This window comes from Zootoca vivipara, chromosome 1, assembly GCF_965207765.1.
Source record: "Zootoca vivipara chromosome 1, rZooViv2.hap1.1, whole genome shotgun sequence".
Taxonomy (NCBI): domain Eukaryota; kingdom Metazoa; phylum Chordata; class Lepidosauria; order Squamata; family Lacertidae; genus Zootoca; species Zootoca vivipara.
The window spans coordinates 113,013,348-113,032,670 of record NC_142582.1 but is presented as its reverse complement, the minus strand read 5'-3'; the positions used below and the strand labels follow the sequence as shown (position 1 = coordinate 113,032,670).

The 19,323-nt window shown below is 39.4% G+C and overlaps 1 protein-coding gene across 1 annotated transcript in view; it reads left to right on the top strand.

Moving 5' to 3' along the window:
- PPP4R3A (protein phosphatase 4 regulatory subunit 3A) overlaps window positions 1–16,842 on the top strand; it is a 33,181-nt gene extending 16,339 nt beyond the window's left edge. The window contains exons 7-15 of the mRNA XM_035101904.3: window positions 4–120; window positions 4,130–4,261; window positions 4,363–4,465; window positions 5,323–5,481; window positions 7,468–7,637; window positions 9,340–9,482; window positions 11,178–11,368; window positions 12,719–12,945; window positions 15,588–16,842. Of these exons, the coding sequence (XP_034957795.1) occupies window positions 4–120; window positions 4,130–4,261; window positions 4,363–4,465; window positions 5,323–5,481; window positions 7,468–7,637; window positions 9,340–9,482; window positions 11,178–11,368; window positions 12,719–12,945; window positions 15,588–15,686 (1,341 nt within the window). The 3' untranslated portion in view covers window positions 15,687–16,842. The remainder of the gene's footprint in view (window positions 1–3; window positions 121–4,129; window positions 4,262–4,362; window positions 4,466–5,322; window positions 5,482–7,467; window positions 7,638–9,339; window positions 9,483–11,177; window positions 11,369–12,718; window positions 12,946–15,587) is intronic.
- The last annotated feature ends 2,481 nt before the right edge of the window (window positions 16,843–19,323 follow it).

The following is a 19,323-nucleotide window of genomic DNA, read 5'->3' as shown; positions in this document are numbered from 1 at the left end:
CAGGGTATGGATGATGCACAAGTGCGAAGTGCAGCTACTGATATATTCTCATATTTGGTTGAATATAATCCATCTATGGTACGAGAATTTGTCATGCAGGAAGCTCAACAGAATGATGATGTAAGTAGGTGGCTTTTACCGTTTTCAAAATTACATTTCCATTAGTAAAGTATGACAGTGAAGTATTTCAACAACTGAAGCTTGGATAGATGCTTCAGTATTCTTTTACTGATGTGTAATTGTATAAACTCAGGCAGTTTTCTCACAGTTATGTTACTGGCTTCTGCAAACCACAGTTTGCACATTAGGAGCCAGTCTTGGAAGTTTGTAGTCTCTTCCTTTTGCCTCTTGAGCAAAAATTTCCCTCTTGCTTGCCATGTCAGCTTTTACCATGGTTCAGAGTTACCTCTGCATAGGCACTAATTAATGATGATACTAAGCAAATTTCCTCTAAACCTTTATTTGCAAGTCCTGTCTTATAACACCAGGTTTATTTGGAAATGCTAGTTGCCATTAACCATGGTTAGCATTTCGTAAATCAAGAAAACATTAAATAAAAATACATTAAATAAATAAATAAATAGTTTTTAATAAAAAAAAACCATGGTTAGCATTGATACAGATATTAAATTGTCTTGTAAACATTTCTGACCCCCCCCCCCAAAAGAAAGAGAAGCTGGCAGATTACACATACACATTCTGGTTCCTCCTCTGCCCTACCTTTTTTTGGTTTGGAAGCTCCAGCTGGTACATCATGCTGCAGCTAGACTGCTTCTGGGAGCTTCTTGTGGAGAACATGTGACAGCATTGTTAAAACTGCTGCACTGGCTGCCAATTTACTACCAAGCCAGGTTCAAAGTTCTTGTACTAATTTACAAAGTCCTGAACAAGTTAGTTCCAGTGTACCTCAGGAATCTCTTGAACCCCTTATATCCCAGCCCAATTGCTGAGATCATCTGCAGGCATGTTGTTGGTTGTTCCCCAAGTTGGTGAGACACATTTGACAACGATGAGAAACTGAGTCCTTAGTGTCTTCAGCCCAGTCTTTTGAATACTCTGCAATTAGAGATTTGACAGGCACCTTCTGTGCCAACTTTTAAACACCTGCTGAAAACTATTCTGCCAGGCCTATACAGTGGTACCTCGGTTTATGAACACAATTGGTTCCGGAAGTCTGTTCATAAACTGAAGCGTTCATAAACTGAAGCGAACTTTCCCATTGAAAGTAATGGAAAGTGGATTAATCCGTTCCAGACGGTCCGCGGAGTAACCGTTCATAAACTGAAGCGAACTTTTCCATTGAAAGTAATGGAAAGTGGATTAATCCGTTCCAGACGGGTCCGTGAAGTACTTAAACTGAAGCGTTCATAAACTGAAACATGGGTGTAATTGGTTCCGGAAGTCTGTTCATAAACTGAAGCGTTCATAAACTGAAGCGAACTTTCCCATTAAAAGTAATGGAAAGTGAATTAATCCGTTCCAGATGGGTCCGCGGCGTTCATAAACCGAAAATTCATAAACCGAGGTGTTCATAAACCGAGGTTCCACTGTATAGGCAATCAATAATACAGTGGTACCTCGGTTTTTGAGCATCTCAGAACTCGAACGCTGAAAACCTGGAAGTAATTGCTTCCATTTTTGAATGCGCCTCAGAAGTCAAATGACTTCTACTGCATTTTTTTCTTTTTTCTCCATTGACTTTGCCGACCACCCTTTGCGCCTCGGTTGTCAAACCTTTTGGAAGTCAAATGGTCTTCCGGAACAGATTACATTTGACAACCAATGTACCACTGTACATCCTTCCACAAGGGTTAATTGATACGTTTTTAACATTTTAATGGTTTTATTGCATGGTTTTAATGTTTTTTTGTTGTAAACTGCTCTGATATATATTCTATGACCTAGTGATATATGGATATTTTTATAAATAACTAAAAAGTAGTAAAACCTCATTCTTCATACAAGTACAGAGGGCTTCTGAAAGAAGAGAGGAGCACCCTCTGTTTCTGTGCTTGGTGCTCTACTGCATGCACTGGGTAGAAATAGGAGGAGGAACAGAGTTCCATGTTTCTCCTCTAGCTGCCACAGTACACATACCTACATATAATTTTTTGTTGTCTGTGGTGACCATGCAAATGATGATATGCAGAGGCTGTTTTAAAATATGGTTAAAGCCAGCAAGGAAAAGGAGATTCACTTCAGAGAACTGAGAGTGGGGGAAAGTAAGCCAGAGTTTTGTCCCTACTGGGCCAATGTCTGAGGACTGATTCACACTTTCCACTGATGTGGATACAGAAACCACTGTAGAAAAATCACTCTTAAGTGCACCCCTAGGTAAAACTTGTGTAGAGAAAAAAAACCCTGAAAATGATAGCATGAAGCAGCTCCAGATCTGTGAATATAACTATGCACAAGTCATGTACATGATTATTTTTGATAACAGTATTTCTTTGGATGACATAGAGTTTTGTTTTTCCATTAATATATTAAATTTTTGAATACGTTTAATGTAAGTTTTCATGTTGAATTGTTTTGCTTTTTTAAAAAAAATAAAAACACCATTCAATAAAATCTCTAAAGTTATGTCAGCTGAATTGAGAGATTGGTATATATAGTATGTTACCGGTAGACCCCAGAACACATTTTTAAAACAGCAGTAGCAGTTGAGTGTTTCTGTACATAGGATGCAATCTTCTTATAGCATGTAGTTCAGAGCATTTAGTGGCTAGTGATTATGCCATACCCCCCCAGATGGTTGTAGCATAGTGTATGTTCAAGGATCTTCCCATAACATTCAATGATACTGCATATTACACAACCAAGGCAAAGGTTTAGGACCAAATATATAGTTACATGAAAGCAATCATTTTTATATAAGCCAACTTTTAGCAGTAGGCCACACTCTGTTGGGTTAGATCAGGCATCCCCAAACTGCGGCCCTCCAGATGTTTTGGCCTACAACTCCCATGATCCCTAGCTAACAGGACCAGTGGTCGGGGAAGATGGGAATTGTAGTCCAAAACATCTGGAGGGCCAAAGTTTGGGGATGCCTGGGTTAGATGTATAGGTGTTTTGTGTGGGTGGAAACTTCCATTTGCTCACACAAGGTGGTCCCCAGAATTCCACCAGTTTCCCCCTCCTGTTGCAGCTTCCCCACCTCATCCCTTGCTGATCCAGAAGGTCCCATGACCTTTTTGCACACCAGTTTTTAAGGGCCACTGCGGGACTGTACCTGGGAGGAAAGGTGGCAGTAAAGCTCCATAGTGCTTCTCTAGACCCAGCCCCTCTTCTGTGTTAAAACTTGCAATAAATACTGTAGCTAATACTTTACCTTTAAAAAAGAGACCAAAATATGAAAAAAAAAATATTTCAGTCTCTCCCCACTTACTCGGTTTTTTGTATGTTTAATGGAGCTACTGAACATGATTTTGGTTCTGCAGTTGTTCTATGACTGTGGACCATCTTTAGTGGCACTGAGTGGTTTGATTTTCTCCATGTGCATGTCCCTCTTGCCTCCCTCACAGAGCAAGTGCTGGAGAGAAATTATTGCAGCTGTTGCTGGGAACCTTGTCCTCTCTATTCTTTGAATGGGAGAAGGCGAGGAGACTTCATGCCAGGCCAGTGATGCTCCTATTAAGAACATCCTCCTATTTTGTGCTCAGCTACAGGATGATGTAGAATCTCTGCCTTTTTCTGGGTTGGATTCTTGGAGAAAATGCAGAGAAACTTGACGCAGCACAGCCTCACTTGCTTCTTCATGAGTAGGCAGCAGTCTGTCAGTTCCCTACTCCTCACATGGTAGTGATGCATCTATTGGAATTTGGAAAGTACATTTGTATTTTAGAGTACTTGGCTAGCATCTGCATACCTGCTTCAGGTAGGCCGAAGGATGTGTATCTATCCTGTGGGGTTGTAGATACCCCCTCCCCTTTTGGACAGCAGACGATCCCATGTTTTTTGAAATTTTCCTCACTTCCAGAAACAGCATGAGTGGTCGCTATTATGAAAACACCCACCCACAGTTCCTGCTTAGATCCAGGCTTTGATCTAGAATTGCCTGCTGGTGTGTCTTATTTTGCATCTTAGTTGTTACTAACCAGTTCATTATTTAATTTTATTTTTAAACCAGGATATTTTACTCATTAACCTCATCATAGAACACATGATTTGTGATACAGATCCTGAACTTGGAGGAGCAGTCCAACTGATGGGTCTATTGCGTACCTTGGTGGATCCAGAAAATATGCTAGCTACTGCCAATGTAAGCAAGTATTTTATATGCAGTCATAATATACACCCCCAAGTTATTAAGGCACTTTGTATTATGTGCATTAGGTACAAATTTATTTATTTTTTCTGCAGAAAACAGAAAAAACTGAATTCTTGGGCTTCTTTTACAAACATTGTATGCATGTCCTCACTGCACCACTACTGGCCAATACTACAGAGGAAAAGCCTAGCAAAGGTGAGGCAAGAAATCTTTTGTTGAGGCATCGTTTTCCCTATTAAAATGCTTTGGCAAGAGTTTTTTTCTTTAAAAGCATTATACAAATAATAAACTGAATTATACTGTACAAATAATTATACAAATAATCTGAACAAATTTTATAACCAGCAAAATGACAAGGTATGTGTGGACAGAGAGCTGCTGTTTCAGAAGGAATGGTGTGAGGCACATTGCCCTGTTTCATCCTTATCAATAAAATCCAGATCACTTACAGCTGGGGAGGGGGGATTTTTTATTTTCATCCAGCAGGTCTTCCATGTGTAGCACTTCAGAGCTTCCCATAATAGTGAAAATTCAAGTAATCAAGATCTGAGCTTAGTCTTGGCCCAGTCACTAAGAATCATCCCTATAACTTTGTGCATAGCCCCATCCTTTGCAGTCATCCAGCACCTTCATGTGCTCCCAGCAAATGTGGTTTGAGTTTAAAGGCAGGTAGTAGATCACTGGATAGAAGGCACTTAGACTGTGTGTGTCTTGCTGTTCTCTGTGTGTGCAAATGGGACTGGATTTTTCTTGTACACCTCATAAAATGCATCAAAAACTGAACATGCAGCTTTTACACTAATAAAAAACTAAAAGATATCAAGGAGGTGGAATAATGTCTATTATGTAGTGATTTGTCTATGGTGCTGGAATCAATTAGTATGTTTTGCTTAAATGCCAAACAAGTGGAATAGAAAATTAAATAAGCCCAATCTGTTTTCTGTTCTTGTTTATGTTGCTGAAAATAAATTGTGAGTTGTTTTATGTATCAAAAAATAATTAAAAATTTGTTTATTTTTTGTGATTTTTTTATGTTGTCTGTTTTGTTTTAGATGACTTTCAGACAGCCCAGCTATTGGCCTTGATATTAGAGTTACTAACTTTCTGTGTGGAACATCATACATACCATATAAAGAACTACATTATAAATAAGGATATCCTTCGAAGAGTGCTAGTTCTGATGTCTTCAATGCATGCCTTCTTGGCACTATGTAAGTATTTTCATAAAAATCATGACAAATAGTCATGTAAAACACATAATCACAGACAGCTAATAAGAGCCGTACTTAAAATCCCAGAAACTAATTAATCAGATCCAAGTCGCATCAATACCGGTACAAAGCATACTAATAGACTGTTAAGTAAATCAGTTGTGGAAACAACATAAAAAATATCTGAAGGCCTAGCCAGGTGAAGAGATGCATACAAGTATCAGGAAGCTGCTCTGCCACTACCTAGTAAAGCATATTGCCAGAAACGGGGTATTGGCAACCAGGCAATAGTTGTCACACATTTCTGGATCCGGTGACAACTTCTTAAGGAGGAGATAAACTGTCTCTCCCATTGCATCGAAGTATTATTCACTCCCTGGGCCTTTCAGTCATTGTTTTTAGCCTCAACCAGAGTTCAGGGGACAACCCTTCAAGCAGCTTGGTTGCAAAACCATTTGACCTTTTTGCCTGGAGGAGCAGCCATTGTAGTGCTTCCATTTGTTTTGGATTGCAGTTCCTGTCAACACGGCCAATGATCAGTGGTGATAGTCCAAAACAAGTGGAACATTGGCCTTGTTCACACATCATGATTAGCCAAGTTAACAGACCATACAAGAGTGCTAGCTTTTGGAGAGGCGCTCACAGCTGCTTTGCTACTCTCCTGTCCTAGCACAGCAGCTAAACCAAACCCAGGATTGTGATTAAGGTCTCTCCTCCTTAACCACTACCTGTTTATCCTATGGTCACAGTTCATGGTTGAAGAAGAGAGACCGTAACCATGATCCTGGTTTCAAGACAACATACTATTCCAAACCTTGGCTTAACTGCTGTGCTATGCTCTGCTAAAGACTGGAGGGAGAGCAGAGCAGATTTGAGCTCCTCTACAGGAGCCCATTCTTACAGTCCTTGTAAGCCATAGTTCAGCTTACCATAATAAGCAAACTTGAGGACTGGCTACCTCTGTTTTATGGTGTTCTCTGTAACATACAGTGGTACCACGACTTACGAAGACAATCCGTTCCGCAGCAGTCTTCGTAAGTCGAAGTCTTCGGTTGTCGAAGTGCCGCTTCTGCGCATGCGCAAAGTGCAATTTCGCACTTCTGCCACATGGCGAACAGACTTCCGGGGTTGTCGACTTCAGAAGTCGAAACCTTCAGAAGTCGAATCGTTCAGATGTCGAGGTACCACTGTAGTGACTTTTCTCTTTTGCCTAAATAGTTTTATATCATACTGTGGCAGTCCTTTGTCGGTATATTTTCATCTGACTGATGTTCAGTGTCCTTGTTTCCTTTTCATCATAAGATAAGATAATCTTTATTGTCATTGCCCCCCTGCGGGAACAACGAAATTACTCGGCTGCTCCATCCACTCAGATAAGGCATTCCACATAAATTTAAAATAACTACAAAGCATTAATTAAACAATGCAATGCGAAATGACAAGTAAAAATAAGATGACTTCAAAGTCCAGACTTTCCATTTAAGGCCGAAATTGCTCTAGAGAAGAAACTGTTCCTGAGACTCGTTCTCACCTTCATTGTTCTGTATCTCCATCCTGATGGCAGGAGCTCGAAGAAACGGTGACCAGGATGGGATGGATCTCTTGATATGTCTAGTGCTTTCCTGTGGCACCTGGTGATATAGATTTGTTCTAAGGTAGAGAGTGAGCAGCCAATAATGCTCTCCGCTGTTTTAATAATTCTGCACAACCCTATCCTATCCTGGAAAGTACAGCTTCCGTACCACACGCATAATCCATAAGTGAGCACGCTCTCAATGGCACAGTGATAGAAGGCAAGCAGCAGCTTTTGTGGAAGATGGTTTTTCCTTAGATTTCTCAAGAAGTACAGTCATCACATACTACTATGTAAAAGTGTTGTGACTTACTTAAACTGTTGGCCGTTCTATTATAGTTGGGGTACTGAGGATGTTGTTACTGGAAACCAAATGTGAAAATTGCTTTTAAATAATTATTTTTCTTCATTAGGTGCCCTGCGTTTTAAAAGAAAGATAATTGGGTTGAAGGATGAATTCTACAACCGCTATATAATGAAAAGTTTTTTGTTTGAACCAGTGGTCAAAGCATTTCTCAGCAATGGATCTCGCTATAATTTGATGAATTCTGCAATTATAGAGATGTTTGAATTTATCAGAGTGGTGAGTACCACTTTCTAGAGAAGGGTGGATGTTAACACTGCAGGTGCCAGTGTCAAAAACATTAACTCTGAGTATGTTGTATAGGAGAGAGTTGCAAATAAAATAAGGTAACTCCAAGTATCTGCTTGGAGAGAGGAAAAGAAAGTTTACGGAATGTTGGAATAGGAGGCCTTTCAAGGCAGAAATATTTATTTTTATATTGATCACCTCATTAACTCTCTAGGTGATGTACAATACTTCAGTTTAAAACATAAGTGCAAATGGTGACCATCAAATTCAACACAAAAAACCAGACCAACACAGAGATTTAAACCTAAGTCTAATGACAGTCTAATCACACTAATATTCTGGAGTGCTACAACAATTTCGTAAAAGCTAAAAACAAACTGTTTTTAACAACTACTGATGTTAAAAAATAATCTTTGGAAGATATTTTTAAAAAATATTTAATTGGTGTTAAAAGGCCTGAGAGAGAAAACAGTCTTTGGTGCAAAAAAAGTCATTCGTGTTGTCACCAGGCAAGCATCTAGAGTGCATTCACTAACAGAAAGAGGGCCACCAACAAGAAGGCCCTCTTTCACTCTCTTATAGCCACCTGCCACACTTAAGAGTGCTTAAGGTACATACTGGCTGAGGTGTTCCTTTGGACTCCAAGGTTCCAAGCTGTGCAGAAATATTGGAAGAGCTGAATACTCACCCAATAGTCACATCGTATTGATAGTGACAGAAGCATGAGAGATGGCACTGCTTCTTAGGGGAAAGCATTTGTGGTCAGCCTTGTTTAAAATTAGGATTTAAGTAGGTGTAAGGATGTACCAATGAGGGCAGTTACTGTGAGTTGGGACATTTTGAGCCATTTTGATACATATATAGAAGTTGAAAAGATGGAAATCCACCTGGTTCAGAAGATTGTGTCTAGTTCCCTAGGAGCCGCAAAACAGAATTCTTCAAACAAATTAGATTGTAGTGCGCTACAAGAAAATAATGAGTCCCTAAGATGCAGTACTGAGGCAGTTACTTGACTGAACACACAGGAAAACCCATTTCTTAACTACACAGGGATAGATGGAGTAATGGTGGCTCAAAGTGGGTCATCGCTAAAGAAAAAGAGGAGGCGGAGGAGTTTGGATTTGATATGCTGCTTTATCACTACAAGAAGAGTAAAGGAGTTAGACTTCAGTTATAGTGTAACAATACATTAGTGGCCATCTTTTGATCACAGCACCTCTTTCATGAACTGTAAAATTGTTACTTGTAATTTTCAGTTCTTGGAAGAAAAATGAGGATGGTTTTCCGAAATTTGGCTGCTGGCATATTGTCAGAACCAGCTCCTGAGTCAGGATTTTAAAAAGATTTCAAAACTGTTCAAACATTTTGTTGGACATCATAACTTTCCATCTGTTTACTATTCTTTAATCATAGAAGACACTTTCCAAGCACCAACAATGTGTCAGGGACTGATTATAAACATGGTTCTTCCTAAAATTTTATATTTTGATTTGCTGCATACTTCCATTTGCTGCATTTTCTGTAATGATGGCCATGTTTACCTCATACTGCTTAGTAGTTGTATGGATGAAAAAATGACTAGGCAACAAACTTAGAATAATTCCCTTTAGCATTTTTAAAGAATTTTTTTGTGGCTTTTCTATGCTTCTACTTTTTAACATCTTTAATCGGAAAAAATAACTTTATTTTCTAGGAAGACATAAAATCCTTAACAGCTCATGTAATTGAGAATTACTGGAAAGCACTAGAAGATGTAGATTATGTGCAGACATTCAAAGGTTTGAAATTGCGTTATGAACAACAAAGGGAAAGACAAGATAATCCCAAACTTGACAGGTTAGTGTACACAAATTGTTATTGGCTCTTTCATAAAACATTTTCCTATTTAGGACAAACTAGGGAAAAATGAACAGCACACTTTGGTTCTTTTTCTCAGATGGCTGCTTTTAGTGTCAGTTGACTGACATATTTTTAAGTGAAGATCATTAAGTGAAGCTATAAGCCACTGTACTGTGTTGGGAGGATTCTTTAATTAAGTCATATCAGAATATACAGAGAAGTATACTGAACATCTCCATACAATTGACCCAAATCATCTCTGGTGGATGACTATAACACACATGCTTATTTCCCAATGCCAGAAAAAGACATAAAGTCCTGGAACTTATTCTGTGATGCAGTACCACGTAGGCCAAAATATTGTTCCTCCAGCTGCCAGTTTCATATTGCAGGTGTACTTTGTATGCATATCCAAAGTTTGCAAATCATTTGTGAGAGTGTCTCTCATTGCCCAGATCAAGCAGTTAAGACTCATCATTTGTGGCTAAATAAATGCACCTCCAAGGTAAGAAACCCATCAGGTTGGATTCAAACTACTTGTGGGCAGAGTTCTGTCCACAAGACTCTGCCATTGGAGCAAGGGTGGGTGGGGAGTGACTTTGCTGATTCCCCCTTCCTCCTGCAGCCCCTCATGTCCCCTTCAGAATAGCCTGGGAGATGGTGCTGGGGGCTGAAGGGGGAATCTGCAAAAATCCACCACCATCCCTGCTTTTCTCCCAAGAGCCTCTGTTTCATCTTTCCGCAAACAGAAGGTGTCTGGATACAGCTCATCAGTTGAAAGCACAAACTCTGTCTACTTTATCACTATGAAGAAATGACTATTTCAGCAAATTGTATTATCTCAAAATACAACTTCTTTGGAGAGGGAAACCCCCCCCCCCAAAAAAGTGTGTGCATTTATTCTTGTGTGTGTGTGTGTGTGTGTGTGTGTGTGTGTGTGTGTGTGTGTGTCATAGCTGCCAAGTTATCCCTTTTTTAAAGGGATTTTCCCTTATGCTGAATAGGCTTCCTCGCGAGAAAAGGGAAAACTTGGCAGCCATGGTGTGTGTGTGTGTGTGTGTGTGTGTGTGTGTGTGTATTAGTATTACCTTTGGATAAAAACCTTTGGCAGCCAACTCTTTTTAAAACATTCCATTTTGATAGATTTTCATCCTGAAGGTACATATAGATTCTGACATCACAGAATGACCCTCGGGGTCCCTCCCAACACTATGATTCTATGTATTTTTGCAGTTAAAAAATAAGGTGCACAATTTTTTGGTAAGTTGTCTCATTCATCTTAGTGCATCTTAGATGAGCATCTCCCTGGTGAATTTCAAACTTCAAAATGTTCTACAACTTATACCTACAATATGTAGCTGGCAGTCAGAAGTGCCCTATTCTTTCATTAATCACCTGCATCAGAAAGTCATGCAAGAGATGAGAAGATAAAAAGGCATGGAAACAGGGTCAGGAACACGCACCTAAATGAAATAGTGGCTTCTTGATGTGCATGTGGCTTAGCATAATGCTAAAACATCCATAGCTTGCATAGTGATTGTTCTAGTATGTTAAATCCTAAAAATATTTATTTAGGCATTGTATCACGTAGTTGTGTGAGAGAAATGTAAGGGTTTCGGCACATGGCTCATTTTTTAAGCTCTTGCTTTAGCAATATATGAAAAATAATTTTAAAATGATCTTTTTTCGTAGCATGCGTTCCATCTTGAGAAACCATAGATACAGGAGAGATGCAAGGACCTTGGAGGATGAGGAAGAAATGTGGTTTAACACTGATGAAGATGATATGGAAGATGGAGAGGCTGTGGTGCCACCTTCTGACAAAAGTAAAAATGATGAAGATATTATGGAGCCTATAAGTAAATTTATGGAAAGAAAAAAATGTAAGTAGCTGGGTGGGATTACTATATTTCAGCTTTAAATAGATTTAGCTACCATAGGGCTGTAAATGGATATTGTAAGGTTTAAATGGACATAGCTATCGTAGGGCTGTAGCTCAGTGGAAAAGCATCTGCTTTGTAAGCAGAAGCTCTCAGGTTCAATCCCCAGTATCTGCAGGTAGGGAGATAGACAATACTATTGTATTGTATTGTATTGTATTGTATTGTATTGTATTGTATTGTATTGTATTGTATTGTATTGTATTGTATTGTATTGACAATACTAAACTAGATGTACTTGGTCTGACTGTATAAGGCTGCTTTCTGTGTTTCTATTGAGGAAGCTTTTAATGCAGGGGTTGCCCTCCAGAAGTAGCTGGGCTACTCCTATCATCCCTGGTCATTGGCCAGTTACGGATGATCCATCAGGGCAAATAGGACACTGCCCCACCACCCTTAACCTTCAAAATACAAGAAAGAAGATTCCACCTAAACACCTAAACATTAGGAAGAACTTCCTGACAGCGAGAGCTGTTCGACAGTGGAATTTGCTGCCAAGGAGTGTGGTGGAGTCTCCTTATTTGGAGGTCTTTAAGCAGAGCCATCTGTCAGGAATGCTTTGATGGTGTTTCCTGCTTGGCAGGGGGTTGGACTGGATGGCCCTTGTGGTCTCTTCCAACTCTATGATTCTATGATTCTAACCTCCCCTTAGCCAGACCACATCTGCCTTCCTTCCAAACAGTGTTGCTGTTGTAGAACTTTTTTCAGGGAGGTGGATGGGAACAAAAGTAAAATTAGTTGGCTCTGCCTTTCCTTGGCACTAGAGCCACCTACTCTTGGTCTTTCTGACTTCTACTCTACTAGTCCAATTGGCCGTCCTGACTGGGGCTGATGGGAGTTGGAGTCTAGCAATCAATGAGAGCCCAAAGTTCTCCATCCCTTTAATATATTCACATTTACTTTTTATACCAAAGGCCAGTGTATACTGTATATTCCTGTGTATAAGACTACTTTTTAACCCAGGGAAATCTTCTCAAAAGTTGGGGGTCGTGTTATACGCCGGGTCGTATTTCTTATATGGCGATTATATCCCAAACTCTATATTTTAACTGGAAAAGTTGGGGGTCGTCTTATATGCCCAGACATCTTATACCCTGGTATATATGGTATATACAGGTGCCTGTGTGCAGCACAGCTAATTAGGCACAGAGCTCCCTTCTGCACTTTTAGACAGTAATAAATTGGTACTAAAATAAGCAGGAATGTAACGTAAGTATGATAATAGTAATTTTTGTCCCCTTAGCCTGTTGGATTTCACAACTTTATTAAAGCTGTATTTGTTTTAAATTACAGTTAAAGAAAGTGAAGAAAAAGAGGTCCTTCTGAAAACTAATCTTTCTGGTCGCCAGAGCCCAAGTTTCAAACTTTCTTTCTCTAGTGGTACAAAGGCTAACCTCACCAGCCAGTCATCTGCAAGTAATTTGCCTGGGTCCCCTGGGTCCCCTGGATCTCCTGGGTCCCCTGGATCTCCTGGATCAGTTTCTAAAAGCACATCTCAGATGGCAGCTATAACTACCAAGGTACTGTTTTCACTTGACTCAAATCATGCTGTTATCAAAACTATTCTACAAGACAGCCAATCTCTGAATTTGCCATTTGGGAAATCCATAGGTGATTTGGATGGAGTTTGTGGCTATTTTTCTGCCCCACACTTTTAATATGGCCTATACTTAAAAGTAAAGTAGCCTTTAAAAGAATAGTTGCTTTTGTGCATAGATGCCCTTTAAATATATATAAAAACATACTGCCTTCAATGGAAATAATTTTAGGGGAATTCATCTAGTTACGTGCAAGGTATTTAATAATTAATGAATTTATTACTATTGTTTTGTCCATTTAGACTCCTTGCTTAGGGAATACTCTACCTCCCCTGTACATTGGCTGAGATTGGGATCCGTCAAATCAGGGAGGCACAGCTTGTTAATTTATTAACAGAATGTATTCTATCCTTTGGACCCAAGTCCAAATGTAAACACTGAATATAAGCCATATGTTAAACAAGATACATGGTAAGAATTATGGCATTATTTTAAACCATGGCAGCACAGCCTTCCTTCCCTTTGCTGCTTCTAAGCAGAGTACTTGGCAGGTAACTATGTCTATGTAGACCGCCAACTTCAGTCAGCCAAGTCTCTTATCATACATACCAGGTTAGTTTCTTCTCCTAAATTAAATCCTATATGTTAGGTGTGTGGTCTGTGTAATTCTAAGTCATATTTTAGAAGTAAACTAGGGTTCAGTGGGTAATTTGGCTGAAGTTTGAGAAAGAGGACCAGAATATGGGGGAGTTTTTAGTGCCCTAAACACTGTTCCCCAATATTGGCCTCACTCTTCCAGTGCTATGCTATTCCCAGTGCTGTCTATGGTTCCACCACTGCACAACATGTTCCGATCATTGTTAGCATTTGCTTACTTTTCATATATCAATAATTTTAATGTATTCCTGGAGCAACTTCAGAATGCAAGTGCCACAAAACAGCAACTTGTTATCTAAAAAATCAGCTTTCCTGCATAGGTCTCCTTTGCAAGGAGACTTTCTTTTTCTTAAGACTTGGTTTGTGGTTGCTATTGTCTTGAAACATCATTTAAAGTGATGAGATGAGGCGAAAGGAACATTTTTAGTTTTCAGCCAAGTATTGCTTAAGCAGTTCAGTTGCTCGTGCATGTTGGATTTTACTATTAGAATCATTCTATCATAGAGTTGAAAGGGGACCACAAGGATAATCTAGTCCAGCCCCCTGCAATGCAGGGATCTTTTGCCCTGTGTGGGGCCAGAACCCAGAATTCTTCCCCTAAATTGTACTCAATGTAACAAGCAGTACTTTATGAAGTGAAGCATAGTTATTTATTTATTTGTGCCTAGTCTGTCTTCTGAAAAACTCAATGCAGCGTACATGAGGTTCTTTTTATCATTGCAACAAACCTGTGTGTAGGTTAGGCTAAGAGACGGTGACTGGGCGATGGTCGTGAAAGAGAGGGAAATTAATTCGTGATCTCCACAGTCTTATTCTGACACTCTAACTACAGCGTTTCCCTTGAAGCAGACTTTGCTATGACTGCTTTCTAGGATCACAGCTTTGGAATGTGTACTTTTAAAATCCATCAAAGATGGTATGTCTTTATCTGTGAAACACTGTGATTGCTTTGACCCACTAATACAGGCATCGGCAACCTCTGGCCCAAGGGCTGGATACTGCCCACTGAGGCCATTTATCCAGCCCATGAGCCGCCCATGAACTGAACCGCCCACCTGGCAAGTCCCCTGTGCGCAGCGCTAAACCGGCGCGGTGCGGGGACTCGCCGAGTGGCGCTGGAAATGGCACCTGCACAGACGCCAGAAATCACGTCTGCGCATGTCCAGACGCTGGAAATCGCTTTCCAGCATCTGCGCAGCCACAGAAGCTATTTTTGGCACTGTGGACATGCACAGACGCCATTTCCAGTGTCGCGCTGTGTCCGTCCGGCCCACGGACAACGTCCGTGGGAACGATCCGGCCCATGGCCAGATAACCTTGCCGACGCCTGCACTGATATATATATATATTTTTGTAACATCTGATAGTGTGATTATACTGTGGGGCTGGTCTGCATGCATCTGTAATATATACATATATAATGTTATACTATCTTTTCCCTCCAGAACAGCCCATTGTATTTCTGGGAAGGGACTATTAGGTTGCTGTTTTTATTTTTATTATTTATTTTGTGGTGTTATATCTTGATTTTATTCTGTGAACTGCCCTGAGACCCCTGGGTTTAGGGTGGTATAAAATACAAATAATAATAATAATAATACCCACATTATTAATCTTTGCTTGCATAGCACTGTGTTTCTTTGTATGTGTTAAGCCAAGTACAGCTGCTTTTAGCTGCTCAGCATACCTGAGCATCATGGCCCTTAATTGCTGGCAAGAGTCATCTAAGTATGTATATTTTGGTTAAGATAAGAACCTCTTGCACAGTATAGGAGTTCATGACACTAGATGGCCCTGCATTGCATTTATATTTTTGTCTCTGAACATTGTAAATTGTGAATTTGTATCTGTGTGTTTTACATACCGTATATATCAACTTATTGGAATTTTAAGCAGATCATTTTAAGTCCATTTGAAGGATGAAATTCTGGAAGAGCTAATGTTTGTAAATCTTTTTTTCTTTTTAGGGAGGCCTAGTGGGGCTTGTAGATTATCCTGATGATGATGATGAGGATGATGAAGAAAGCATACCTTTGTCACAGAAAGCAAAGCTAGAGTCCTCATAATGACAGCTCTGAAAATTAATATTGGTTGAGGGATAAACAAAGTTTCCAGAGTGGGAAAAGTTTATAATTAAAAACTATAATTTCTAATGAATTACTGTGTATAACACAGATCAACTTTAAAAACATGGATTTCTGCTAGTCAAGTGCCAATTTGAAGGAGCAGAAGAAGAGGAAATACTATGCTTTATGGAAAAGACATGCCTTTGACCTCTCCAGCTTGGACCACACATTGCCCTTTTCTCAGGGAAGGAAACGGAAAAAATATATATATGTAAAAGCCAACAGGGCAGGAGTTTTGGTAGTGGAACTCTGGATTGGCTGTTCAGTTTGTTACAATCAGAATATGCTTTCTTGGACCATGTACAAGACTTTGAAGAAAATGCTTTTTCTGCCCTAATTCTTCACTAGCTAAGAATGCCAGCAGTTTCTTTGTCTAAAGAGACCTGCCTTTGAAACCATACATTCTGAACATTTCAGTCAAGCTACAACAGGTTTTAAAGAAAAACTCATTGGGGGAGGGCTGAACATAAGTTTCCTCTTTTCTTTCTTTTTTTTAAAAAAAATCTGTTCCCTTTTGCCCTTTAAACTGCAGATTTTTGTTTGGAGCTAAGGGATTTGTCTATCCCTTGATTAAAGATTGAATGGAATTCTAGATGTGGTCACTTTTGTGTCATATTTTTATTTTGCCCCGAGTGTATGCTTAGTTGTTGAGTATATATTTGGGACCATTAAAAATTTTTTGATGTAATATAATCTCACTGTTGTGCTGGTACCTGTTTCACCCGTGTAATTCTGTTCTGCATCACAATTCTTGATATGTTTAGGATTTTATGGGAGATGGTATAGTTTTTATTGAAAAAGAGCAAATGAATCTTGCCACAATGTGCATACAAAAGCAATACTATTTTGTGACTAAATATTTTATATTAAACTTTACATCATCAACTGTCTTGAAACAATTCAGGGAAATAGGTTGTTTTAAAAAAATAAAAAATAAAATAAAGAAACCTATAAATATGAAATTAGTATTCCAAAGAGATTTTGAAATTTCCTAGCTTGGAACCATGCTGGTACATTTAAATCAAATTTGAAATGGTTATTTAAGAGTACTGACACATTTGAGTTTTTAAAATAAAAACAAATAGAAATGAAACGATTTACTGCATTAGTGGCATTTTTTTAAAAAAACTTCTGACTCCCTTTGGAATACCAGTTTTACTTTCACAGATTGTGCTGGGACTGAAATATTAATGAGGATTCAGGTTATTAATCTATTCTAGTTCTTGATAGGAAAATATTGGTATAACACTGGTTATCTTTTGTCTGCTCATTGCAAACTGGACTAAAACTTTGGTTTCCATAAGATAGTTATAAGAACTGAATTTCCATTTGCTGGAAACATGTTACTGGTTGCTTGTTGGGGAAGTGGAGAGAAGACCAATTTAGGATGTGTTCTATTGTATAATATCCAGAAAGATTTCTCAAGTTGGTATAGTTCTTGGGTGAACATGCACCTCTGTCCCTTCCTGCAAAGAGAAAATATCAAGTAGTTGAAAAGTATCCTATTTGTCAAATCAAAACACCAACATCTTTCCAGGAAAAGTTCCATTCACTCCTCTCTACAGAGGGGGAGAGTTGCTCAAGTTCAAGTTTTGAGGTTGAACTTCCCTGGAAAGTATTGAGTCCCAGTATAACTCAATCATCCCACCATCTAGAATCAACTGTCAAGAGCTGCTTCAAGCAGCACTGGTGGTTTTACCCATTTTTACACTACAGAATATCCCTTTATGACCTTTAAGCCCTGAGAGGTAGTTTGAATTGCATAAACTTGTATCTGAGTGCAGGTTTTTGATGTTTGTTAGTGCTCTCTTTGCTCAGTATGTTTGACATGTGTTATAACATGGAGTTCTCTTAATATATTGGACACACTTAAATATTTATTCTTCATCACACTCTACCTCGGTCAATAAAGGAAAATGTAGGATGTCTTTAGCATAAAGTAAAACTTTTTTTAGTAGGCATTATATTCACTGCAAGGAGAGCATCACATTGCTACTTCTCTCTCCTACATAGGCACTATTTAATATGGATTTGATCCTGTGCCATATTCACCTGATCCTTGTGTTCTTCAGTTACAATTTTCAGCAACTTGCCTAAGTGTTTCCCAAGATTTCTTGGGAGATGTTCAAACATTTACAGTGATTCAAAATTGTTTTGCTTGTTGTAAAGCTAACCTGTGATTTTACTGTGGACCAGATAGCCAATCACTTTCAACCTAGCCTAGCTTTGCAGTGTCCCAAGTCTAGTACTCTGCCTGTTGAGTTAAACTTTGCTCTCCGCACAGCACCCTCCCCAGTTGGCACCGATGGAAGTTCTGAGACTATATTTTGGATTATGATTTGACGTTAGAAGCATAAGGTGAAACAGTTGTGTGGCTCAGCCATGCGGCAGGCCTGCCAAGAATACAGAGGGGTGGTTTTCCTTCAATTTTAAGGAAAGAAGGTTGGTGTCTGTAGGGAATGCTGTTTGAATGACAGCAGGAAAGTTGAATAGATTACATTGATTAGCTCGGAGCCCACAATAAATGGGATATGGATCCATCTTCATAGGAAGTGAGAGTTTGTAGTATGTCTGCTATGAATTACAGTGGTACCTCGAGTTACAAATGCTTCAGGTTACAAACTCTGCTAACCTGGAAGAGTTACCTCAAGTTAAGAATTTTGCCCCAGGATGAGAATGGAAATTGTGTGCTGGCAGCACAGCGGCAGCAAGAGACCCTATTAGCGAAAGCAGGCCTCTAGTTAAGAACAGTTTCAGGTTAAGAACGGACCTCAGGAACGAATTAAGTTCTTAACTAGAGGTACCACTGTACTTAAATCACATGCTCCAACAGTTCCTGAGGATCATAGTATATTTTCTGAAGCACATCAAGCTACAAATTTATTAAACAAATAACATCCAGTATTGTGTGTGTCTCCATCAATTTGATAACAGGGGAAGGGGATTAGCTAGGGTACTTAGTGCTCCCAGGAGGCAAAGTGCAGAGTTTTCAGACCACCCACATACAAGTAATGAAGATAGGAAGCTTACAGATACAAATTTCTTATCCTTTTTCCATACGTTGAAAGATGGGGAATTAATAACTGGGTTACAAATATCAACGAATTTCCCTCAGCTGATTACCTACTGAAGATGTCTAATGCAAAGGTGAGTAGATCAAAACCCCTTCATGAAACACCATGCTTCACCCCTATGAAAACTTTTCTGAAAATTGTAAAGGTCATATTTACCCTTTCTTAATGTTTGGAAGGTAAATGGTGTTTCCGTGCAGTGCTCTGGCTTTGCCAGAAGTCGCTTAGTCATGCTGGCCACATGACCGGGAAAAGCTGTCTGTGGAAGCGGACAAGCGCCGCAACCCCAACCCCAGAGTCGTTCACGACTGGACTTAACTGTCAGGGGTCCCTTTACCTTTACTTCATAAAAAGCCCAGTTGATGTATTTATTCATAGCTGTCCTATTACCTTACTTATTTTTGTCTTGACAGAAGGCCAGGAGTAATACGTTTTTAAAATGGGATCTTCTTCCACGATTATTTTGGTCTACTGGTGTGCTGTTCAACCAACTCTCTTTTCTCTTA